At 36.8% G+C, this 24752-nt stretch overlaps 1 protein-coding gene and 2 long non-coding RNA genes across 3 annotated transcripts in view; 1 reads left to right on the forward strand and 2 right to left on the reverse strand.

Moving 5' to 3' along the window:
- Nucleotides 1-4683: 4683 nt before the first annotated feature.
- The window catches only part of LOC140159290 (uncharacterized), a 30563-nt gene continuing 10494 nt past the window's right edge, over nucleotides 4684-24752 (reverse strand). The window contains exons 2-6 of the mRNA XM_072182705.1: nucleotides 12388-12496; nucleotides 10854-10937; nucleotides 9387-9439; nucleotides 8369-8441; nucleotides 4684-6023 (exon numbers count right to left, since the gene is read on the reverse strand). Of these exons, the coding sequence (XP_072038806.1) occupies nucleotides 5994-6023; nucleotides 8369-8441; nucleotides 9387-9439; nucleotides 10854-10937; nucleotides 12388-12496 (349 nt within the window). The 3' untranslated portion in view covers nucleotides 4684-5993. The remainder of the gene's footprint in view (nucleotides 6024-8368; nucleotides 8442-9386; nucleotides 9440-10853; nucleotides 10938-12387; nucleotides 12497-24752) is intronic.
- On the forward strand, nucleotides 16667-19833 carry LOC140159288 (uncharacterized). Its single transcript, XR_011859868.1, has 2 exons — nucleotides 16667-16836; nucleotides 18541-19833. It is a non-coding gene; the product is annotated as an uncharacterized lncRNA (long non-coding RNA).
- Nucleotides 19731-23762, reverse strand: LOC140159289 (uncharacterized). The gene is made up of 3 exons (XR_011859869.1): nucleotides 23638-23762; nucleotides 22537-22655; nucleotides 19731-21442 (listed from the first exon to the last, which is right to left on the reverse strand). It is a non-coding gene; the product is annotated as an uncharacterized lncRNA (long non-coding RNA).

Genomic DNA, 24752 nt, shown 5'->3' on the forward strand with positions numbered 1-24752 from the left:
TGATCGACTTGAGATTGCAGGGGGCATGAAATTGTATACAAGGAATGGATGATGCAAGGGGGGACGTGAAATTTTTCCTTCAATATGAAGGGGGATGCAAAATTTTTGTGCGAAAATATGAAAATCCTGTTCCTTCCTGGCTTAAATAGCGATAGCTCCCTTAAATACTGCATTTTGAATTTGCCGACAAAGGACATCATCACAGTTGTTGACTTTCAATAAAAATATATCCAATTAAAAATTTGGAAAGGTCAAACAAGTCCTTCATAACAACTCGCTCTGTAAAATGTCATACAATCGTCCCGGGATGGAACGTACCCACACATGCAAATAAGCAGTAACAATCTTAACAAGTAAAAGTTTGGCAGTCAATATTCAATAATTTAACAAAATCCTGTTTAGTATGTAATGCAATCATCTAGGGATAAAAAATTTAACTAGTTTTTGATCACTAGAACAAATTCCACACGGCATTATTTGGTACCATCTTGTTCTGCTCTATAAAATAGACTTTAAAATGTGGGCAGTATCCAGAAATAAAGATATCAATACTATAAGGAAGAGGAGTATCCAATGGAAGTCCCACTTGGATGGTTAATATCAGGGCTGTCAACTTTTTGGAATTGCTTGCCGTGAGACAGAGTCGTACCGAGATTTGCCGACTCCAATGTTCATTTTGTACCATGATTATTTGAGCCACAGCGCTCGAGAATGTGAAAAGCAGGGGGGGTAGGAGCAACACATTATTCATGATGATGCGTGAGATTTTACTAATTTTCCAGCTTTTTGCGTGAGATTTACTACCTAGGCGTGAGATTATACTACCTTGGCGTGAGACCGTGAGAAAGTGGCCCAATGCGTGAGTCTCACGGCCAATGCGTGAGAGTTGACAGCCCTGTTATATACTGCGCCAATAAAGTATCCTTACACTTAAATAATCACAATTTCCAAAACTGAACAATATTGGAGTAAATTTTTTTTAAAATAAATGCACTATCTAATCCTGCTCGTTATGATACCACATTGAATCCAATGTGACTTCAAGAAGTAAAGTTACATGCATTTGATTAGATGAAGGTCCAATTTCAAAAGTGACAAACTGGCCTATTCAAAACTCCACAGACCACAAATCTGGTGAGAGTGGTGAATGGCTAATTTATGCGTTTGGCTTTAATTTAAAACAAAAGGAACAAAAGAAAACTGAAACAAAAGAACTGACAAATAAAATGAAAATTATGACAAGTACAGAGAAGTAAAAACTGAAATAAAAACTGCTTTAAATAACGCTTCATTGAAGAAACTGTGTTGTCTCTCTTTGTTTCGCTTGTTGGAATCTTTTTGCCCCTTGTATAGGCCAGTTTGTCACTTTTAATTGCTTGTAACTTTACCTCTTGAAGTCACATTGGATTCAATGTGGTGTCATAATGTGCAGGATTAGATAGTGCATCTATTAAAAAAAAAACAAATTTACCCCAATATTGTTCAGTTTTGAAATTGTGATTAGTTTTCCCAAGTGTTAAGGATACTTTATTGGTGCAGTATATACACTAAGCCAAAAAAGAAACTTATATAATTTTTCACAAGGTCATATCTTGAAATCCTCTCCATAAAAATGAACAAAAATTGCACACAGGATTACTTCAATACTCTACTCTAAACACTGGTCAGTAACCAAACAGTTGTCCAACTGACACAACAGCAAAATACACTGACATGCAACACCTTCCTGGACCACATTCACAGCGCAACAGATTTCTTTGGCTGGGTTCCAATTTTTCGCCTGTGAATGTGATCCCGGAATTTTGATAGACAGGATTTTAAGATATGACCTTGTGAAAAATTATAAGTTTCTTTTTGGCTTAGTGTATAATGTTTGACTGTGTGACCATTCCCACAAGACCTGGAGTTATATCAGCATTTAGTTATACAGGGTGCACAACTCATAAGTTCCCCCGCTAATACTTTTTAGAATAAGTTGACAAATATTTTACAAAATGTAAAAAGATATGTATAGCCCTATTTGTTTTGCCCCTGTGGACCAATTTATAGTGTAACACATTGCGTTAATTATGTAAGAAAAGAGGCCGTTTTAAAAGTTGCACCTGAGCCCATAGCAGTCAGATTTTCTAACAAGCACATAAATAGGCCAGACCTGCTGTACATGTATTGTTTGAGAGTTGACTCCTACGGACTCGGATGCAACTTTTAACACGGGTTTAAAACGTTCTCATTACATAATAAACCATTGTGACTGAACGCAATGACATGTGATGCTATAAAACAAATAAAACTACACATGTCTTTTTCCAAGTTTGCATTTTGTCAAATATTTTTCGATTTATTTTAAATACCAAACTTTGTAAAGGTATACGTCGAAATAAGACAACTTTGCCACTTCAACTTAATTTTTACCTCATTTTCACTTAATTTTTACCCCATTAGTTTGGCTTAAAATGACCAGAAAATGTACAGGACAGGTGTAGCTAATTATTTATATCAGACTTTTGAGAGATAAAATATGCAAAATTGAGGATTGTAAGTATACAGCTTTCGCAAATTACCCGGATGCAATATACAATATAATTGTTTTCTGTCTCACAGGATATTTTGAAACAAATTATTTTGACAATGCGTTTGATTTTACTCATTTTCCAGCTTTTTGCGTGAGATTTACAACCTAGGCGTGAGATTATACTACCTTGGCGTATTATTTTGACAATCCGTGAGATTTTACTCATTTTCCAGCTTTTTGCGTGAGATTATACTACCTTGGTGTGAGAAAGTGACCCAATGCGTGAGACTCACGGCCAATGCGTGAGAGTTGACAGCCCTGTAAAAGTGCACTGCAGTGATAAAAAGTACACTGCACAGATGCCAGTCAGTGATGTCAAAAAATCTTGAAATGGCAAAAAAAATCCTGAAAATGTACATTGCTTAGATATGCATTTGTACAGAGTCATCCAGGTAAAATTTCAGATCAGATTTCACGAATCTGATTCTTACTGTAGAAGTTTTAGGAGAATCAACAATGATTTTCAATATTGTTGCATGAATACCTTTTCATATCAAAGTTTTCCGAAGTGATTCATCATACGCAGTTCTTGGGCGCGCACTTACGCCAGTTGTGCGTTGCGTCAATACACAGCGTTTATGTGTATTTACGCTGGCATGTAAAGACGCTCGCGTCCATGTGATTATTTTGCGAACATATCCGATGCCGATTCACGATATGAAAAGGTCTATACAAAACTAAACTCCCTGATTCTCACAACAAAATTGAACTGTCGTTACCAAAGCTATACAACCAATCTTCCATTACCATATGTATATGCTCTACAGTCTACATGCTAGCCATAGGCTTCAAGCTACCTTAAGAACCACTGAACATTGCAATACTAGGCTTGTTTGTACTCATTCTAATACATTTTTCATCTGCAGTCGACACCTATGTGAAGAGAGTTAGAACATGTAACATGTTGTTTCTTTGGTTCAGTTTATTCATCTCAAATTCACTGTCAAAACTATTAACAAAATAAACCTTAAACATTATGTTATAGAATGTAGAAATTATTATAAAACTTAAACAATGCTATAAAATGTAGAAATTGTTTTTTTACATAAATTCAATATAACCCATAATCTCATTAACTGTACATCTTCAAGATTTGAAACCACCTTTAACATTGATTTTATTTGCTAAACCATTAACCCTTTGTAACCATTTCCAAGTTACAAATACCCTTTTATTAGGTAGCACACCACCAAATCCTTCAGCATTTGGTGTAACCCTTCATAGTCCCAATAAAAAATAGTGCCTAGATGCGAAATATATCAGAATCCTGACGGAACCGAATTTGGGTAACTGTTGAATGTTTTGACAAAAATGCAATAATTATGCGCACCCCAGGATGGTTAATTCTCAAAATGCATGGTCTGCCAAAAGTTGCAAAATGCCAAAAAAATATTTGCCCCTCCTTTTCGACATGCCAAAAATCTTTACACATGCTAGATATTGGGGAACCACAATTTATTAAAAACCTGAAATTGTTTAATTATGCAATGATCAAGCAAGCAGAACATTTTGCATATTGTAAATTTTCCAAACATGTTTCTATGCCTTTCGGGGCATAATATCAAAACGGTGCCCAAGTATCTTTGCCAAAAATTGCTTGCTCCCCCTCCCAGTTTTGGCCAGCCAAAAAATCTTTATAATTCACCAGTCTGGGGCACACATAATTATTGCACAACCCCTTATAGTGAAATGGATCCTTAGTTGTTTAGTACTGACATCTCCATTTTATGAAACAATTAAGTATGCTCCAATATGGCCAATATCTGTTTGCCAATTTCTAGTTTATCTGCCCAGTATGCGTTAAGCCACGATTTCTCCGCGATACGGAAAAACTCACAGAATTCGGGGGTTGCTCACGGAAATTTGAAAATGCCACAAAATAGTGAAAACTGTGTAAAATGTCTAACTTTTGTGTTGATTTGCAAAATAAAACAAAAAAGGAAAGTGATTATTTAGCAGTAATCAACCATTAAACAATCCATTCTAGCATTAATTTTAGGCATACAATGCAAGATTCTGGCCATACACTTTTAAAACAAGTTAGTTTTAACTTTTCAGTGCTTTATAGTGGAAACAGAAAATCACAGAAATCATCAATTTGTAACACAGATCAAAAAATTTTGGTGGGTATGTTCCCCCAGAATTTTGAGGTGGTGGGTCTTTGGGAACTGACAACGTACTGGTAAAAGGAGGTCTTTTGGAGCAGCGAACAGGGCTGCGAACAAGTAAAATGGGGACTTTTGGAGCTGGGAACAGTCAAAATCAAGGGTCTTTCTTGGCTTTTTGGTTGAAAATCGTCAGAAATATGAGGAATGGGCAATTTTGGGGTCTTTTAGAGCTGAAATTATCATAATCAAGGATCTGTTAAGAGTTCTATTTTGGTCAAATATAGGGGGTCTTTTGGAGCTGCGAAATCCAAAAAGGGGGGTCTTTCCAGGGGAACATACCTGCATGGTCATTTGTGTTAAGTGCCCCCCCCCCAGGTTTTTGACGCCCTCATTGAACGATGTATGTGTTTGCTTGCCAGTGAGAAACAACCATTCACACATGAGCATCATATTCAACGCAGAATACAAGTGCTCCCCAGGTCTTTGTGAACTGAAATTATACATGTTCACCAAAACACAACTATAGTCTACTTTCAATACAAAAACCTGATACTAAAAATATAACCATGATCTCTGATGCAGTCAACAGATGCAATAACATGTTAGGTCTTTAATAATCCCCATTCCAGAGAAATGCAGGACTAATATTTTGGGTTTTAAAAAAATATTATCAAGTTCTACTAAATGAAAATTTTAATCATTCATTTAGTACTAACTGGAGATAAAAGAAAAAGTTCATTATTTTACTAATTTCTTGAACAAAACAGCCAAAAACATGCATTTTTGGCATGTTTTTTGACTATCAATTAAAGTCACAAAAATCAAAGACTTGGAACAAGTCTATGCATTCAAAATCTTGAGTAATTTCAAAATTTTGCTCTAATTTTCGGGTTACTTTGATTAATGATTGGTTATAAGAATGAATTATATGCCTTTTCTAAAAAATGCATAAATTGAAATTAGACTAATTACAAGTCTTTAGACTTGATTGTCACAGCATGTGAAAAACACCCTAAATATGTATGTTTTGGGCCCTTAATTCATAACTTTGGCCAAACAGTGAAATTTAATTTTTATTGCCAATTAGAACTAACTAAATGATTAGGATTTAGCTATGTTTCATTTGGCAAAACAGGATAATATTTTTTTAATCCCAAAAAATTAGTGCTGTATTTTTCTGGAATGGGGAGTAGTGAATATTTGTCTGATGACATCAGTAGCACCATTTACATTAAAATTATGTACATGTACTCGTATGTATCATGCATTTTGATATACTTTCTGCATTTGTCTGGAGTGTCCGTCCATTCCTGCTACCTCTTCTTTAGAGCATCATAGAGTTTCTGTTTAGGGAGATGATACAATGTACAATGAGTGGCATTAGTTTTATGAAATAACAACTGAAAGAAGGAATCATTCACTTGTTTATGCAGAGCAAAACTTGGGGGGGGGGGGGTCCTTTGTGGAAAGGAGATACAGGACCCACACACGGCATATTGCATTTTCAGGCTTTTTGGTATAAATGAGGATTATAATTATCAAAAACTGGTTTAGAGAGAGGGTGCTTTTACTCAAAAAATCTGGAAAATAGTGCATATTCTTGATAGAGGTTTGGGCAATTCCATGTTACTCGTGTTACATTTTTGATAAAATCAGCACATTCAATGTCATATAAATACAATTGAACAAGGAGTTGGTTTATTCATCTTCTCTCCACATGTACTTACTGACCCAGTGTATCAAATCACATAAACTTTAATTTTGTAAATAACTAGGTGAAACATTTATTAGAAAAAAATGTGATTGTAACTCGCGTTACGAAAAATTACACCTTCAAAATTAGGCTTTTACTTGTTCAATATTTCTCCTCAAACAAACAGCTGCAGACAAAAGTTTATACCACTAAGTAATTACCTTATATCTCAGCTGTATTCTCAGAAACAAACACCAATTATATTTGAGATTGGTATTTTTAAAATGGCCAACTTGAGCTAAATTGGTGCGTGACTCGCGTTACGTGACTCGCGTTACGCTCACTATTTTGATTACATGGTCCCACTTTGAAAGCTTTAAACACTTTCATTTCCATTGTGGTCAGTTCTACTTTAGCACTATAAAAATACTGTAATTCAGCATTAAAAAAGACCCTCTCCTCTGGGGTGGTGGGGTGGGGTGGTGGTAATGGGGGCTAATGATGGAAATTTAAAAAAAACAGGCAATTTGAATAAGAATACAATTTTCATAGACATTTATTACATAAAATGCATTGAAAAACTGTATGGAAACATTCATATACACCAGGCACAAAAAGAAACTTGTCAGTTATAGTCATCCTTGCTGTTCAACAACCTGATCATTTTGGATTATTCTGAAATATACATTTTGTTAATTGGACCTTGCTTTCTCACTTGACACCCTGTTCGTAAAAATTGAACAAGAATTGACCACGACATGCGCCTCCAAACTCTCAAACCCCAAAATTAAAAGTTGCGATTTCAACAATTTTCAATGGGATGCATCGTTGTGTTGTTCACAAGCACCACGGGCCGATCAATAAAGCAGTTAGCACACAGTGCAACAGGCACAATTGAATTATTAAAATTGCAACTTTCGATTTTGGGGTTTGAGGCACATATCTTGGTCCATTCTTGCTCGATTTTCATGAACAGGATGTCAAACGAGAAAGCAAGGTCCAATTAACATAAAATAATGTCATTTCTGCAAGTTACTCTTTTATTTTTCAGTGACTTTTAAGTTTTAAGCACCTTTTTCAGATCCCTCTTTCTTTTTCAAGTACTGCCCAGCTCTAATTACTAGTAATGGTGTTTAACCTGTAGGTTTACCAGCAATGAAGGGAAGGGGTATGTGCAAGCATTAAAGTACAACTGTATTTTTCACTATATGTGACATGATCAAGGGGAATGAGTCACATGTCCACCCTGGTCGAAAATGAGTTTTACATATGTTCCTGAAGAGGACATTTAGAGCTTTCTGAAACTGAAAACCCCATGTTGATACGACTTTTCTTTGCAAAGTTACATCAATTTATCAATCGCTGAAAACAATATAAAACAAAAGAATTTTAACACTTATCAATATTAGCGACATCCGACCCATTTCCCTTGACCGTGTCATATATGTATAACCTGGGGGCACATCATCAATTTTTGGTGGGTAATCTGGGTATGCTTCACTCGAATTTTGAGGTAGTGGGTCTTTGGGCGCTGAGGGGGGGGGGTCTTTCAGAGTTGCAAACGGTCAAAATCAAGAGTCTTCCTTGGTTTCTGGTTTAAAGTCGCCTGAAGAAAAGGAAAAGGGGTCTTTCGGAGCTGCGAATGGTCAAAATGAAGTGTCTTTCTTGGATTAAATCTGGTTTCAAAAATCGCCCAAAACTGGGGTCTTTCGGAGCTGCGAACGGTAAAAATCAAGGGCCTTTCTTGGTTTCTGGTTGAAAATCAGTAAACCTGAAAAAACTAAAAATGTGAGGAATTAGCAATTAATTGGGCCTTCTAGAGCTGAAATTATCTTAATAAGGGTAAAATTCAAGGGGCCTTTGGGAGCAGTGCTGTCCAAAAACTGGGTTCTTTCCAGGGGAGCATACCCATATGGTCATTTGTGTTAAGTCCCCCCATGCTGAAAACATTTCAACGCTTGATTTACATTTGTTGGTTCTTTCGACTTAGTTTACCTGAATACTTTCTGTACTGAAATCCTGTGGAAGAACATCTGCTAAACTGTTGTCTTCAACACTCTTGGTTAATCTGTAAAATCAAATATTATATTATAAAACAAATGTACCATTTCACTTGTTCTGTTATAATCAGTGGTGTACGCAGGTTTTTGAAAGTGGTAGAGCCACGACCCCCCTCCCCGACTGCTAACAAATTTGGGCATGCTCGCCATAGCTTGTCTGTATCTGTAATCTGTAAAATCAAATATTATTCTCATTCTTATTCAGTTTTAATGTAATTTTTATGAGAAAACTGCATTTTTCAGAAAAAATAAAGTTACTTTTGTGAGGACATCCCGTTGTTTTAAATGAACGAAACCATCACGAACATCTAAGCCACCGAATCTTTTTCTTAGTTCTCGCACGTGTATTACGCTGACGCATTATCGCGCGATCATTGAGGAGTAACAAGCGTGCCGCCGTTGCGTGGCGGCGCGCGCCCTGACTAATATCACTATCAACTATTGTGAGATATTATCATATTATACACCAGATAACCAATCAAATTATGTGAATTCTTTACAAGACACACCCATTGAATAAGAATGTATTATAAAACAAATGTACCCTTTCATTTGTTCTGTTTCACAAATGTACCCTTTCACTTGTTATAATCAGTGGTGTACGGCTAACAAATTTTGGCATGCTCGCCATAGCTTGCTCGCCATAATCGGACCAGAATCAAATTATTAATTGTATTATTGTTGACTATTTTCTACTGATGATCAAAGTTTCAGATTCAGCATCAATCAAGAAATTGATTCTTACTATGACATAAAACAAATCATCACATGAAAATGTTGGTGAGAATATGGTGTTTCTTTTGGAATTTGCACTGAGCAGCAGACAAAATATGACATTCATAAGATTTCATTTAATACCGATGTAATTTGTATACACCTATAATTTCAAGTAAATACTTTTTTAAAAAAAACTGAAAAAGCTAATGTAATTTGTATCACTGAAATGACTATACCTTTTGATTTCCTTTTCCAATGATTTTATGTCAGCTTGTGTCTCCTGCAGCCTCTGTAATGAAAGTTTACAAAGTTATGTTACTTTTTAATAAAAACAAACAATGAAAACTGCTGTGCACTATATAGACCAGTGTCTAAGAAGAGATCTATACTCATGGCACAGCGACACAATACTCAATGGGATAAATATTCATACATGTAGGCTTATTCAGTCCTATATTTACAATTATGGTGGATCATGGTGCAACTTGAGAATCTGGTACATATACACCACTCCTGTCATACTCATACACCCTCTGATTATGTTGGGAACGGTGTATATCAGGGGTTGAGTTTTGAAATAACAGGTGTGCTAGTGCTACAACTTCTGGAAATGTTGTGGCGGACTGTCAGGTGTGCTATTAAATTGCACTCAGTAAGAAAGAAGTTTAGGAATTGAGGTGCGCTATAAATCGCACTTGGACGGGTGATTTAAGGTGTTCCGTGGTGTGCTATCGCACTCACATGCCTTAAAACATGTACTTATTTGTACAACCTAGCCTGGCTCATAAATGTCTTCACCAAACCCAACTCACAGATTTCATTTCACTTCCAAGTTTATTCTCTTAATTCAAAATAATATTGAGTCTTCTTTTCTGTTGAAAAATCTTCTAATATTCTGAGTCTGCCAAACTTTGTTCACAGTTTAATCCCGCATAATTCATGTTCCAAATTATAGTGATTTACTTCATGTCTTGTTGGTGAAAAATTACACATCACATTGCTTGGAACATTGCATTGTGTGATCTTAATCAGGGTCTCTAAGGCAGGATTTGAAGGTTTGGGTGTGTAAAAAAAAACTGGGTGTGTAAATTTAAGATTTGTGTACAAAGTATAGGCCATGTGGGCAAAAACTGGGTGTGTAAGACATTCCTTACACGGCTGGCAGCCTAAGCTCTTGATCTTAACGTTGATCAATTACAGTGGTCATGTGTACAGGGGTGCATCATAAGTGTGTGGGACAAACATGTTGCTTCTAAATGTACATGTTCCGTCCGAGAATTAATTATACAGACAGTTAGTAAATCTGCAGTAAAGCTGCTTGCAGTTGATTTCCTTAATAAATTTGGGCTATTCAGGTTGATATCCAATTTATCCATACACCTACTACAGAGATGCCAACATTAACATCCAGAAAATAGGGAGGATTCAAACAAAAAATAGGGAGGTTTTCAAAATTACATGCAACTTCAATGGCACATAACTTGTTAGAAATAGGGAGGTTGCCAAATTTGGGTGTCAAAATGGACAAAAACGTTTCCAAAAATAGGGAGCATCGCTATTAAATAGGGAGGGTTGGCATCTCTGCTAAAAGACATTAGGAAGAGTGTGAATTTGAATTCTACACCCCTGTGTGTGGCAGTGAGATTAAGGTCATATCTTCCACAAATGGAGTATGAATTTCGATTAGAATAACATATACTTACCCCCTTCACTTCCTCTTCTTTTTCTTCTAAAAATTGCACAGCATCTTCTAAATGTTGATCTCCTACTTTGGCATGTGTACCATCCTGTGTTTAAGACAAAACCAAAGTAATGTAATGATTCATTCTGAGACCACAAGCATATCTACAGATAACATGTGATGAGTTTGATTCCATATCTGACTCCAGTTCAAATTGGTATAAGTGCGTTAGTGTCGAAGACTAGACGGGGACGTCCTCTTCGCACGCGCTCACCTTTTCACCTAGGGTAGCGCTAGGTTGCTTTTTGGGGTCCCGGACCCACTAAAATAGAGTTCGGACCCCCTGTTTTTAAATTTTCTGCAAGTTCAGGGGTCCCAGCAGAACCCCCGTTTTTCAATCTAGCACTATTGCAGACATACTATTTATGCTGCATTTATGCAACTCAGACTCGCCAAACTCTACTCCGGACGCCCCACTTTTTAATTTTCTTCAAGTTCGGGGGTCCCTGCGGACACTGGAGTGTTTAGTTCTTGCGCTACCCCTGCTTTTCACCATGAGGTTGTCAATTATGATTGTGGCAGTCTTGACAGGACTGAGTGATTGGAAGATAGCGCAGGATACTTCGATGAACTTACAGATGCGTGGCTGGGTGGGGACTCCATATAGTGACATTATTTTATTATTGCAAAAATGACAAATGTGGGGTGTGTAGTACATATATGTACCGTACTAGATATCTTGACAACCAGGTTTCTAAATTATGGTTATCTGTCAGATATTTTAGTTTCTATTTTTTTACAGCCACTTTGTTTTTTTACTTGTGTATCATGTAAACTGCAAGGAGGGAAAAATAAAACACCACAATGGCGGGCATTACGTTCAAACAATATACATATTTTTTACATCAGCATTTTTGTTGTGTCGTCTTAGTGAAACTATTTATGTAGGACCCAGCTTTAAAAAGTATTTGGAAGGAAACATTTCAATCTCCAAGTTCATGAGTTTGGATGGTTCACAGTTTTAGCACTTAAGGCCTGCTTATTACAATGGTTTAATTTCAAATCTATGTTCATTGAGTTTGGATGTTCACAGTTTTGGCACTTACAAATTAAAATGGTTTTAAAAATTTTGAAATTAGATCCATACAGTTCAATTGAACCAATTAGTAACTTTTTTAAGGGGGTACAACACCCCTGGTCAATTTTTTGCCTATTTTTGCATTTTGCTCAAAAATTATAGCACATTGGTGACAAGTAAGATATGTATATTATAGGGGCAAGGACTACAACTACTGTACTGAAAATTCAGCAACTCAATAAGTAGTTATTGATTTATTGATCAAATATTGGTTTTCCCTCATTTTTGACTGTAACTCCACAACTGTTGTCTGTGCTGAAATAAAAATTTCCAGTGCAGTTGTTGTACATGTAGTCCTTGCCCCTATAATACATATCTTACTTGTCCCCAATGCGCTAAAATGTTTAAGAAAAATGCAAAAATAGGCACAAATTTGGGCAGGGGTGTAGTACCCCCTTAACATATTAACTGATCTCACCTTTTCTGTTTTGTTATATTTCTGCACAATATCTTTGTTGACCTTTCCTGTTACAAGTCGTCTGTGTCTTTTAAACGCCTGATATAATAATCTTACATCTGGATGAGCCCTGTAAAGAGGCAACATTCTGAAATGTGTTACTCATTTTATACAAAACATGGTATCAGTCACCTACCTGGACAACCGATTCTTTAGAAATGCTTAGTCGCGCTTAAAAGTCGATCGATACATGTTAAAATCAGCACAATTCAGAGATACACCTTTTGCTATGAAATTAATTTTCTCGGTCAAATATAAAGCAATATTTTTTTTTTTTTCTTCAGTAATGTCAGTTAAAAACTTGGTGCTTGGATATACATTTTTTTTTAAATCCTGGTGTTAAAATTAAGCATCAAATTGTATCTTTTAGTGTGATATTTTTGATTTTTATAGGCCTTGAGTTCGCCTCTGAGCTTTTTACGGAATTGATTTTTAGCGTCTCAAACTAATATAGTTTGCTAAAGAAAGATATTTCCCACCTCTGTAAAGCACATCGTGTGGGTCTATATATTATAGTTTTGTCAGAATTTCCGTTTTTTATTTTACCCTTTTTCCCTTCATGCTCTGAAAATGTCAAACTCGGTGCTTTTATCTCGTGCGTAACCAGCAGAAATAGTCGATATTTTCATTGTTGTCATCCAGGGCAATTTTCCATTGAAAAGCAAAGATCATGAAGATTGCCCGACTAGCGATTTGGTAGCCCAAATCCCCAATTGGTAAATGAGGTGAATTTTACAAATTTGCTCCCGTGATAGCCTGCAATTTCAATTTATATGGATTCCATGATTATGAAAACCATTTTGTCTGTCTGTGTGTTTGTTTACCTAGGTTAGTCCGTATTAAGAGACGACGCTTGAGGTTCATGAAAATCCACGGTCCAAACCAAGAAAAATTAGCGTGTTATTATAGGGGATTTTCCGGGGGGATTTTAATCTTCTGTCCCTCCTATCTCCATGTGAATTTTGTATGACTTGTGTTCGGGTTTCTGTAGAGATTCATCAGTGTTCGGGTTGTAGGCCTATATATAGGCCTAACCATATTTGTCATAATTAAGCGCTATACCTAAATGTATAGCTATGCTATATATTATTATGTAATATCATGTACATGTAGGCCTATAGGGTGGGGTGGGTGCAGAGGTGTGTGAGGTGGGTAGTGGGGGTGTATGTAGGGAAACTTTGGTGTGGTAATCAACACACTTTAACCATGACTTTCAATGCAAGGCTTATTGTTGCCACAAATGTTTTTTTTTTTTCCTTAAGGTTATTTAATAAGTTTTTATAAACTTCCATGTTTAACCTGGTATTGTTTTGGCTGCTTCATTAGGGCCTATGCCTTTCGGTGGGTTTCCAAAAGCAGTTTCAAGCAAACACAAACAAAAGGCACTGGATACCCAGTCACCTTCATGACAATTGAAACACTACGTCAAGTATTAACATCCAAGTTATTCTGTTTTTAGGCAAGCAATTTTAAATAATTGCTTGAACAGGTTTTTGTTTAAAAACAAAAACCTGTTTAAGTTAACAATGAAAATGAATGGTTCTTATAAGGCACAATCTCTGATGAGGAACTCAAAGCGCGTAAAAGCACGCAAATTTACAAACAAACATAAAAACAATCAATTTATAAAGATGTTTAAAAACAAAACCTGTTTAAGTTAACAATGATAATGAACGGTTCTTATAAGCCACAATCTCTGATGGTTCTTATAAGGACAATCTATTTCTGGCGTTTAAATAACGAAAGTCTGGGGCGTTACGCCGGGCGTATGAAGGTTATTTCTCTGGGAATTTCGTTTGCTATATTGAAGTTCTGGCAACACTGTATCATGCCGGTATTCCTATTAAACCCAGGGATATCGATCCACAATACTAGTATTATTAGCCTTATATTTCACGCGTTGATTTTGAAAAAATTTCAGCCGGTGAAAAAATGGTGAAATCAAAACGTAAATTCTGACAAAACTATGATATATCGCTCACGGTGATGTGCGTTAGAAAGTTGGGAAAAATCCTTCATTAGCGAACTATATTACTTTGAAAAGCTAAAAGGTTGATCCAAGAAAAGGCTCATGGGCAGAGTTTAAGCCTATCAAAATCGAAAATCTTACACGAAATGACTGAATTTCACGCCTAAGTTAAACACTAGGATTTGAAAAAAAAAAATAAGTATCAAGCACTACAATTTGACCTGACATTTACTGAAAAAATGAAAATGATTGCATTTCATTTCACCGAGAAAATTTATTTTACATTGAAAAGGTGTAACTCAAAATTTAGCTCGTTTCAACACAAAATTCGATCGTTTGTATTGCCACATTAAATGACTGAGTGAGCCTTGCTAAACAAAAGAATCGGTTGTCCAGGTTGCTAACTGGTATGTCAAGAGAAAAATTATTCAGATTCAGGGTTGGCGCTTGGCCAATTTTGTTGTTGTTTAAATTAATCAACAATTTAAATTAACATTTCAATAGGGCCTAAAACTATTGTTTGGCATAACTGGACCGACTCTAAAAGTAGGCCCGAGTCATGACCTAATTTTTTTACAAAAAAAATAAAAATAAATCTAAAAAGAAGAAAAAAAAGTTCCAAAGCTGTGATGGTAATAACATAACAACAAGTATTTATATGTGCCTTTGCCTAGGCCCTGGGCCAGTTCCGTAGTTCCGGACATACATTTAGAAGACTTTGAGAACTTCTAAATTCTTGAGGCTTTTGTATTTGAAGTATCTCTGATAGAAGTGTAAAACCTGAATATTTAATTCCAATCCCATTCTTAGTTGGCATGACAAAAACACCTCCTTTGCGGACGTACAGAAAGTGATTTTTTTGAGTTACCGGGAGTACTTGTGTTTCCGTTTAATTGCTCTGTGTAGTGTTCAGATCTTTGATGCAAACTGGTACAGTTTTATTTGCAAGAGGGACAAAACTAAAGAAAACCAGCAAAGAAAAAAATCAGAGTCTTAATATCTTTTGGTCAAATTTCTCAATGTTTTGCCGTTGCGGACGTGTACATTTTTTTGTTACGGACGTACAATTGAAATAACACTGAACAGTCAATGCAAAATCAAGATAGGCCCTATGTCTCACTCATGCAGAGAAAGTCAGTTATCAATCCAATAGGGAATTCGCGAGTGTGTCTCCTTTCTTTGACAGACGTGAGAAGTGTTATTAAAGTACTGGGCGCATGGCGTACCAGTACCGTACAATTCATGCATTCATATCATACCGTACTAGACTGCGGAACTCAGTCTTCAATGATAGTCAGTCATTTATCTTTTGGTCGTTATATTTATGACTATCATTTGAGGACTGAGTTCTTATGACACATCTTCCGAGGAGCAGTTTCAGACAATAGCTTGGGATTAGTGGGGCAGAGGTTATCTTTTAATTCTTCAAAGTTTCATGACTCATGACCACTGGCACGGCACTGAATTTATGAAGCATACACATGATTAGCCATAGGCCTTTAAGGGGGTACTACACCCCTGGCCAATTTTGTGCCTATTTTTGCATTTTTCTCAAAAATTATAGCGCATTGGTGGTAAGTAAGATGTATATTATAGGGGCAAGGACTACAACTACTGCACTGAAAATTCAGCAACTCAAGGCAAGTAGTTATTGATTTATTGATCAAATATTGGTTTTCCCTCATTTTTGACTGCAACTCCACAACTGTTGTCTGTACTGAAATAAAATTTCCAGTGCAGTAGTTGTAGTCCTTGCCCCTATAATATACATATCTTATTTGTCACCAATGCGCTATAATCTTTGAGAAAAATGCAAAAATAGGCACAAAATTGGCCAGGGGTGTAGTACCCCTTAAAGCATCATATTCTGAGGAGCGGAAAGACACCAAATTGGTGTTTTATGACCTTTGACATTCTTTTGTTGCGAATGACATGGTCTTTCAATTCATGCCGAGTGTCCTTGACAGACATGACTATGCTCGACGTGGTCATAAAAGAATTCAAAAGATAACCCCTATCCCAATAATCCCGAGCTATTGTCTGAAACTGCTCCTCGGAAGATGTATCATAAGAACTCAGTCTTCAAATGATAGTCATATAATAGACCGGGTTAAAACTGAGCTAAGTACCACTTGGAGAACCAGAAATTCTCATATGGTTTATCTGGACCAGTTTTGCATGGGGAACAAGAATTTCTTGGGTAAAAAGCACACCACCACATTGGGTTCGTTACTTTTAATGCACTCGGTGTTTCTACCGTCCCGACTCAAACGATTCTAGAAGTTGTTCTCACAAGCCCGCCTACTTTCCCTGCCTTCTCGGCAACCCGGAAGTAACTTTTTCCATTGGTTTGTGTGGTGCAAAATGAGGAAAATACCAATATTTGGCAACGAATTACAGGAATTCCAGTCATAGATCTCGACTGAAAATGGATACATTAGGTAAGTAACACTTTCATTTATGTCATATCAAAAATTGTTGGAGATCTATGACCAGTTTGGTAGATAATCGAGTTGAAATGTGGGCATGTTTTTGGCATGGTCTAGGTGGGAATAACAGGTTCGTACATGTAAACTCAATGGGAATCTCTTACGACTAGGCTAAAATACAACAATATTTTGTAAATTTTCCTCGTAAAGAAAAGATCGGTCAAGGAAACCTATATGAATATGTTGTCAATACTTCACTTGACCCAAATATATGATTTATTTTTGTAATGAGAGAATCGCACATGGAATTTTAGAGGATTTTGATAGCAGTTCCCGCACCGTAGAAAAGCTGCTCTGTCATGAGCCGGAAATTCCATCATGAGCCTAGATCCTGATTTGTTTTGCCAATTGAAGCTTCTAATGTTGGCTGAATGTTTTTGATGATATCATGAAAGTCAATCTGTGACAAGATGTAATTTTGCTACGGAAAGTGCTATGACAAAACGATTTTCAGTTTTGGCTTTCTTTATAATCAAGGAGTTTAATTTGATATAAAATGATGCAGTGTTTGATGGCAAAATTTGACTGAATTCACCTTTCAGGGGATGTAATTTTCTTGACAGGGGGTCATGAATATGTCGGTGACTGAAGTCAATTTTTATGACCCCCCCTCCATCGCGGATCGCTGGGCTAAAATTTTTACGACCCCCTATCGTGGGTCAAAAATTTTAGGACCCCCCCCTTCTGTCAAAATTTTAGAGCGGAGCACACGAAACCCGTTAAAATTTTTGACCATAAGCGTAAAGAAGGCGCACGGAGAGCGCAAAAATCTTGCATTGTATAAAGATTGTGTGCACATTTTGTTCAAAAAAGTGTAAGAAAAGTTACACCAGTCGCCAGCCCTTAATAATTCTATAACCCCCTATTTTGATTGCTACAAAAATTATAACCCCCCTATTTTTGGTCTTAAAATTCTATGACCCCCCCAGTATATTCATGACCCCCCCTTCTGAAGAAAATGATAGCCCCTTATACCTATAAGGGGCTCAGCTGTGCAATAATTATGGGTCCTGGAAGGAGGGTAAAAGTGGGGGGGCAAGCAAGCGATCCGAGGGGGGGCAAGCAATTTCTGGCACACATTCATGGGGTGCCTTTTAAATAAAATGCTCTAAAAAGGCTGAGGAAAACAGTATGGAAACGCTGAAATATGCAAATTTTCATGCTTGCTGTGCTCGCAACATATCTAGACCTTTCAAGGTTTGCAAATTGGGATCCCAAAAATTTGGCATGTGTTGGGGGCAAAGATTTTTGGCAGGCCAAAAGAGGGAGGAAAGCGATTATTTTGCAGGCTGAGAGGGGGGCAAGCTATTTTTTTGGTGGGTCGTTCGGACATTTTATTACCCCGATAATTATTGCACAGCCCCTAATATGGCACATAAATGAACCCTGTGGTGTGCAACCGATGGTGGAGGGGGGATTGGGGGCACCAGTGGCAAAACTACACTTTCATTGCAATCAAGGGAACAGCTAGCTGGGGGTAAATCTGCCACCACCGCCAAGGGGGGGGGCTGGGGAATACAGATGCATGTGCTCATTTGGGGAAGTGGGTGGGCAAGGATTTCAAACCAAGCCGCTAAAACAAAAACAAAAGGGGATTGTGCCACTGTCCCAGCTTTACCCTGACAAATTTTCTAAAATCCTCTTTTTCTTTTTCAGGCCTACTAAAAGGTCAGAGCTACACTGTACAAGTAACAACCAACTGCCAGACACCATTAACCAATGCCACTGTGAGCCATTTCATGTCACATTTTGCAGCGGAGGCAGATGGAAGTCATGGAACAAATGAAATATTAAAAAGGACTAAAATAATGACCGGATTCAGAAACGCACTTCAATCTCACTAATTGAAGAACAATACTTGTGTTGAAAGTCGGGACTCATAAATTAGGTGTAACAGAATGTGTGAAAATTTATTAAGATCTATTAGAAATATTCAATCCAATAGATTAGAATTCAATCTAATTCAATTTTAATATATGAGATTAAAATTGCTTAGATTGATTTTTAACCCCTTAGATTAAAATCAAATTAGATGTATTCAAATTAGATTTTTAAAAATCCATCCAAATGTTTTTTAGATTAAAAATCAAATAAGATTGAATTCTAGATTGAATATTTCTAATAGATTAGATCCAATTTTGGATTTGTCCCAGATCACAATCACTTAGAGGGAATATGCTGAATTGTATTATAAAAATAAAGACTGCACAAAAAGTAACGCAGCTGTTATAAACATGCCTGTAGCGTTTGAACTAATAATTGTGTTCACAATATTTCAACATAGAAAGAAGGATGATTTATTTACGCGCATTTTGATACCCCATTAGTCCAATCTCGTTCAATAATAACAACACAGCAGTGTTTTTAAAGAAAAATACCCGAACTGAAAGTTGCGGTTATTTGTATTGATATGAAGTCATTGATTGAAACCATTGATTGCTGTAAATGGCAACTTTTAAATTTGTGGTTTTTCTTTAAAAGCACTATGTACTGTGTTATCAGTATTGAACGACATTTCACAAATGGGGTATCAAAATGAGCGTAAATAAATCATCCTTCTTTCTATGTAGAAATATTGTGGAAACGATTACTAGTTCTGAACTTATAGGCATATTTCAGCTGTGTTACTTTTTGTGCAGACTTTTTATTGGATATCTTCCATCACACAATAGAGGATACATGTAGTAAAAAAATCCCCATCATTTATTATCTAAGTAGGTGTGTTCAACTGTTTTGGTTTGTTGGACTTCCTTCTTCATACTTTTTAAAAAAAAAAAATAGTGCTTTTATTTTTTCACTTCCTTACAGATCTCAAAATAAATTAAAACAATGATCAAAGCTACATATTCACCATGCATTTTTGTTTATTTCATGAACTCTTGTCTTTCTAATAATTATGTACCAGAGAAATAGGTGTAAAAATACATTTAGTAATGAAGTATGAGATAATGAGTGCAAAAAGACCATTTATTTACAGTCTATTGGCAGCCACTAGTCTTTTGAGAAGGCTTTTGTTCAGACCTTCATTTGGGGGGGGGGGGGGGCCCTTTTTCAAGGCCATTTGGCACCACTTGTCAAGAGGAATGAAGAACACCTTGAAGTTAACAAAGATCAGGGGCACAAAGGCCAAAACTGAAAAACTGCAGGCAATGGCCCTGACTGAAATTCGAGTCCAGCTTGTGTGTTAATATGGTGCCTTCACAAAAGACTACATTGTAGCATTGACTGACATCGGCTAGTCTTTCCTGAAGGCTTTGGGTGTGAATGCATTGATGCACAGTCACAGCTTTCATGAAAGAAACAGTGTCTGCCAATAATAAACTATGAACACTTACACTCCTTTAAAAGCATTTATAAGTCAAGGGTTTACATGTAGGACCTTCTTTTATTTTAGTTTTATGTTAAGGGTTTACATGTAGGGTCTTCTTTTATTTATTTAATAAATAACAGACATTAACGAGGCCTTATCTGCAATAGCTGCCAAGTGTCATATTTTAGATAAATTATCAAAATGTCTATGGGGCAGCTATTGCAGTTAGGCCTTCTGGTCCTAAACCCTTGATTAGTGGACTGGATACTCATCATATTTACGGGGATGAAGGTAAACCAGTAGCAGCTACTAAACAATTTGGTCTACAATTACTCTATCCTGCATCCGCTAATCCTAAGGTGCGCTTAGTCATAAATGTCACTAGTCCAAGAAAAAAATGGTCGCTAGTCCTAATGGCTGCAGATTTTCCATTGCTAAGGTCTTGTAAACCTTATTTATTTTTGGACTTGTGAACCATTTCCTATTTTTTCGGACTAGCGATCCGTATTTTTTGGACTAGGGAACCTTGGCTATACATTGGTTCCCCTCAAGTTCAGTAGTGACGTAGGTGCATATTTTAGTGATAGACGTATTGAATTGTGTGCGTATAGTTAATTGTGTAGCAAAAAAGGGTGGTTCGTGTGGCGCAGCCATGAAAAGACATTGACGTCACTGCTGAATTTGAGGCAAACCAAAGAAAAGTGCCTAGAACATTTCCAATAATTCCATGCAACTTTTACAGCCTGTAAGGAACTATGCATTACGATTACATCACATGATGTCAGAGTCATTTGTTGAGGTCCTTATTATTTTACTAATTTGAGCAAACATTTACTAGTTAGTTTATGCACCACATAAATTACTATGCAAGTATTTAAGTTCTCATCAAATGTTCACCCTCCAGAAAAGATTTTCTTCAAAAAATTTAATTGTTGACATAATGTTGGGAAAGTTTTCAATGCATGCGAGTGATAGCCCTACTACGGCCTTTTGACTGTGGTGGTCCAAAACCATGCTATATCGTAAAACCTGGCTATATCCAGAGAACTGCTAAACCCAGACTGCTAATTCCCCCTTTTGGGTGGAGCGGTTAGTGGGTTTTAGCAGTTCTCGGATATAGTGTGTTTAAAAAGCCCTATAGTACGGCTAGCGAGTGATGCGACAGATAACAGATGCCAGCTGTTGACTTCCAAACCATCATCCTCTTTGTCTTTCACGAAACCAGTATCCTCAGTAGTACTGCTGCACCTGGAAATTGGAATAAAATAAAATAATAGCCAATGATTAATTATTACACATTATTATCAGGATTATGGTATCTAGGCTGTTTGTGTGCCTTATAGAAATTACTACACCCTGCCCAATTTTGTGCCTATTTGTGCATTTTCTCAAAATTATAGGGCATTGGGGACAAGTAAGATATGTATATTATAGGGGCAAGGACTACAACTACTGCACTGGAAATTTTATATCAGCACAGACAACAGTTGTGGAGTTACAGTCAAAAATGAGGAAAACCAATATTTGATCAAAAAATCAATAACTACATGTACTTGATTTGAGTTGCTGAATTTTCAGTACAGTAGTTGGGAGTCCTTGCCCCTATACATATCTTACTTGTCACCATGTGCTATAATTTTTATGAAAATGCAAAAAATAAGCACAAAATTGGCCAGGGTGTAGTACTCCCTTAAAGCCTTAATGTACTATCTTTTTAAATTTTTAGATTTTCCTTCCAAAATGATAAATTATTGTAGCAGAGTCATGATATGCTATTTCAATAGGTGTGAGGTCAAAGGTCATAAAGTCAAAAGTAGTCACTTGCAATCATTTTGCAATTTTAATTTTTTTATGAACTGTGAGAGCGGAGACAGATTTAAAGCACTAATCTGTAATTTACTAAGTCTACTAGTCGTGCATAGTTTCATGGGCATAGCCATCTTTTTTTTTTTAGTAAGGAGGGCAAAATAAAACTTAGGTGGTACACAAAAAAACTCTGCATTGCAAAAAAAGTTGCATCATACAATTATACATAGAGAGGTTGTATGTCTTTGAGCTTCTAAAAAAGGCTTTATTGGGACGCAGCACGCAAAAATTTCGTATTTTACACTATTTTCGGTCATGATCAGGTTAATTTCGGTAGAAAAGGGTTCCTTGTCCCTTTTCTTTTCTTTTTGCCCTTCTGATTTTCTCTTTTATTTTTTGTCAGAGGGGCACTTTCATTTCATATATACCTGTCGTGCCTGAGAATTAAATATAGGAACACATAGGAATAAGGTATTGGCATTTTGTGTGGTGTGCTGCACCCCCTTGGCTACAACTTTGTAAATGAAATTACTTACATCCTCCTCAATAAGGAAAGCTGTGCTGTTCGGTTGCAGGTGCTTTGCTTCAGCGTGTGTTTATAGTTCAGATTTTTGGAAGATATGCCTTGCTGAATGGACCTTTCGTGTGCCAGTTTCTGGAAAGACAATACAGTATGACATTGTAATTAAAGCCATTGTAACATTTGCTAAGGGGAAAGCCCTGAATATTTTTCAAAATTCTGTTTTTACACGATTGCTTTGTAAACATATAGTAGGCCTACATACTCTGCAAAAATCAAGACTTTATGTTTGCTCACTTGCTGTGGGTTGGGATTGAGACTGAAGATGAAGTCAAAATCATATTTTCCTATAGACGAATCAAATTTCACGCATTCCTGCACCTTAATGGCGGTCATAGCCGCGACGGGGACCAAACTATCTCACCTAAAATGTGAAATGATGCGGCCTTGAAGGATATTTTAAACTGCATTCTACCACCCGTGTTACACGCAGACAAAAGAATGATGACAGTTTACAACACAAAAGAATCTCACATCAAATTTTAAGCGGGTTTAATCCACCCAATTGGGCACTCACAACACCTGTTTGGTGCATGCAGGGACCCTAATAAGGCCAAATAAAAAAATAAACATGTTTCACGTCCCCTCCGCTTCCTTTTTTGAGGTTTCTTCAAATATATTTTTATTTTTTGAAATTCGGTTATAACTTTTCAAAATATATGTCTAGGAAGTTAGGATGCTTTCTATAGCCTTGTTAAGATACAAGAAACACGTTAGGAAGGTTTTGTGATCATTTGAGGGGTGTAACTCTCCTCCTTTTTCCAGGCATTATTGTATACGCTAAAACACTGAGCTCTAAGTATGGCTATTTACACCAATTTTGTGATAAAAATAGAAAATAAAAAGACCCCTCTTCCTCCTTTTTTTTCGAAAACCGGACGTGAAACATGTTTTTTATTTTACTTGGCCTAATGGCCGACCAAATCCTGACCATGACTTGGCTCGTTGGATTACGTCTATACTATAGCGAATCCTCACTGCCAGTTAAAATTAATGTTGTGTCGTTTAGTTTTACTTGTGCATTAAAAAAATTAATGAGTTATAAAAAGAAACTCACCTTGCAGAGTCGAGGTACAAACAACACACCCAACATACTCAGCCAGGAGAACGGTATACACATACACGACATACACTGTATTGCAATGATCATGAATGTACAGTCATGACACTGCATGAACAACAGATCTGTGTGATGCAGTGGTGAATGGGACAAATCTCGTCATGTTTTCGTGTAGTCCGAGGTGCTCTGACGAAACACTCCGATCGCCAGGCAATCTACGTGTAGTAGGCCAGTGGGACAACGAAAACGCTACGTGAACGAGCTAGTTTTCGTGGTATATTCGATGTCCGTGGCCTTAAACTGTCCTTATCCATCATGTCATTTGCTTCTCTAAATATTCAGTGAATTGAATACTAATATTACTATTGCAAACTAGTCCAAGCACGTCGCTAAAATGAGGCAAATAATTCGATTTTCGCAACTGGATACTTCTGTCAGTGTTATGACTGTCGCAAAAACAGCTGATCGAGGTCAGAGGTGAAATCTGTCAATCAAACTACTTTCGCGCATGCGCAAATGGCACACCTGAACTTAGGGAAATATTTTGCCGAAGGCATTGAGGTGGTGTGGGAACGGCGTCCATGAGACTCAGCGAGTCTAGTACGGACCAACATTGGCAACATCGTTTGTACATCGACGACACACCACCACATTGGGTTCGTATATTTTAATGCACTCGGTGTTTCTACCGTCCCGACTCAAACGATTCTAGAAGTTTTTCTCACAAGCCCCGCCTACTTTCCCTGCCTTCTCGGCAACCCGGAAGTAACTTTTTCCATTGGTTTGTGTGGTGCAAAATGAGGAAAATACCAATATTTGGCAACGAATTACAGGAATTCCAGTCATAGATCTCGACTGAAATGGATACATTTAGGTAAGTAACACTTTCATTTATGTCATATCAAAAAATTGTAGGAGATCTATGACCAGTTTGGTAGATAATCGAGTTGAAATGTGGGCATGTTTTTGGCATGGTCTAGGTGGGAATAACAGGTTCGTACATGTAAACTCAATGGGAATCTCTTACGACTAGGCTAAAAATACAACAATATTTTGTAAATTTTCCTCGTAAAGAAAAGATCGGTCAAGGAAACCTATATGAATATGTTGTC

Source organism: Amphiura filiformis, chromosome 8, assembly GCF_039555335.1.
Source record: "Amphiura filiformis chromosome 8, Afil_fr2py, whole genome shotgun sequence".
Lineage (NCBI taxonomy): Eukaryota > Metazoa > Echinodermata > Ophiuroidea > Amphilepidida > Amphiuridae > Amphiura > Amphiura filiformis.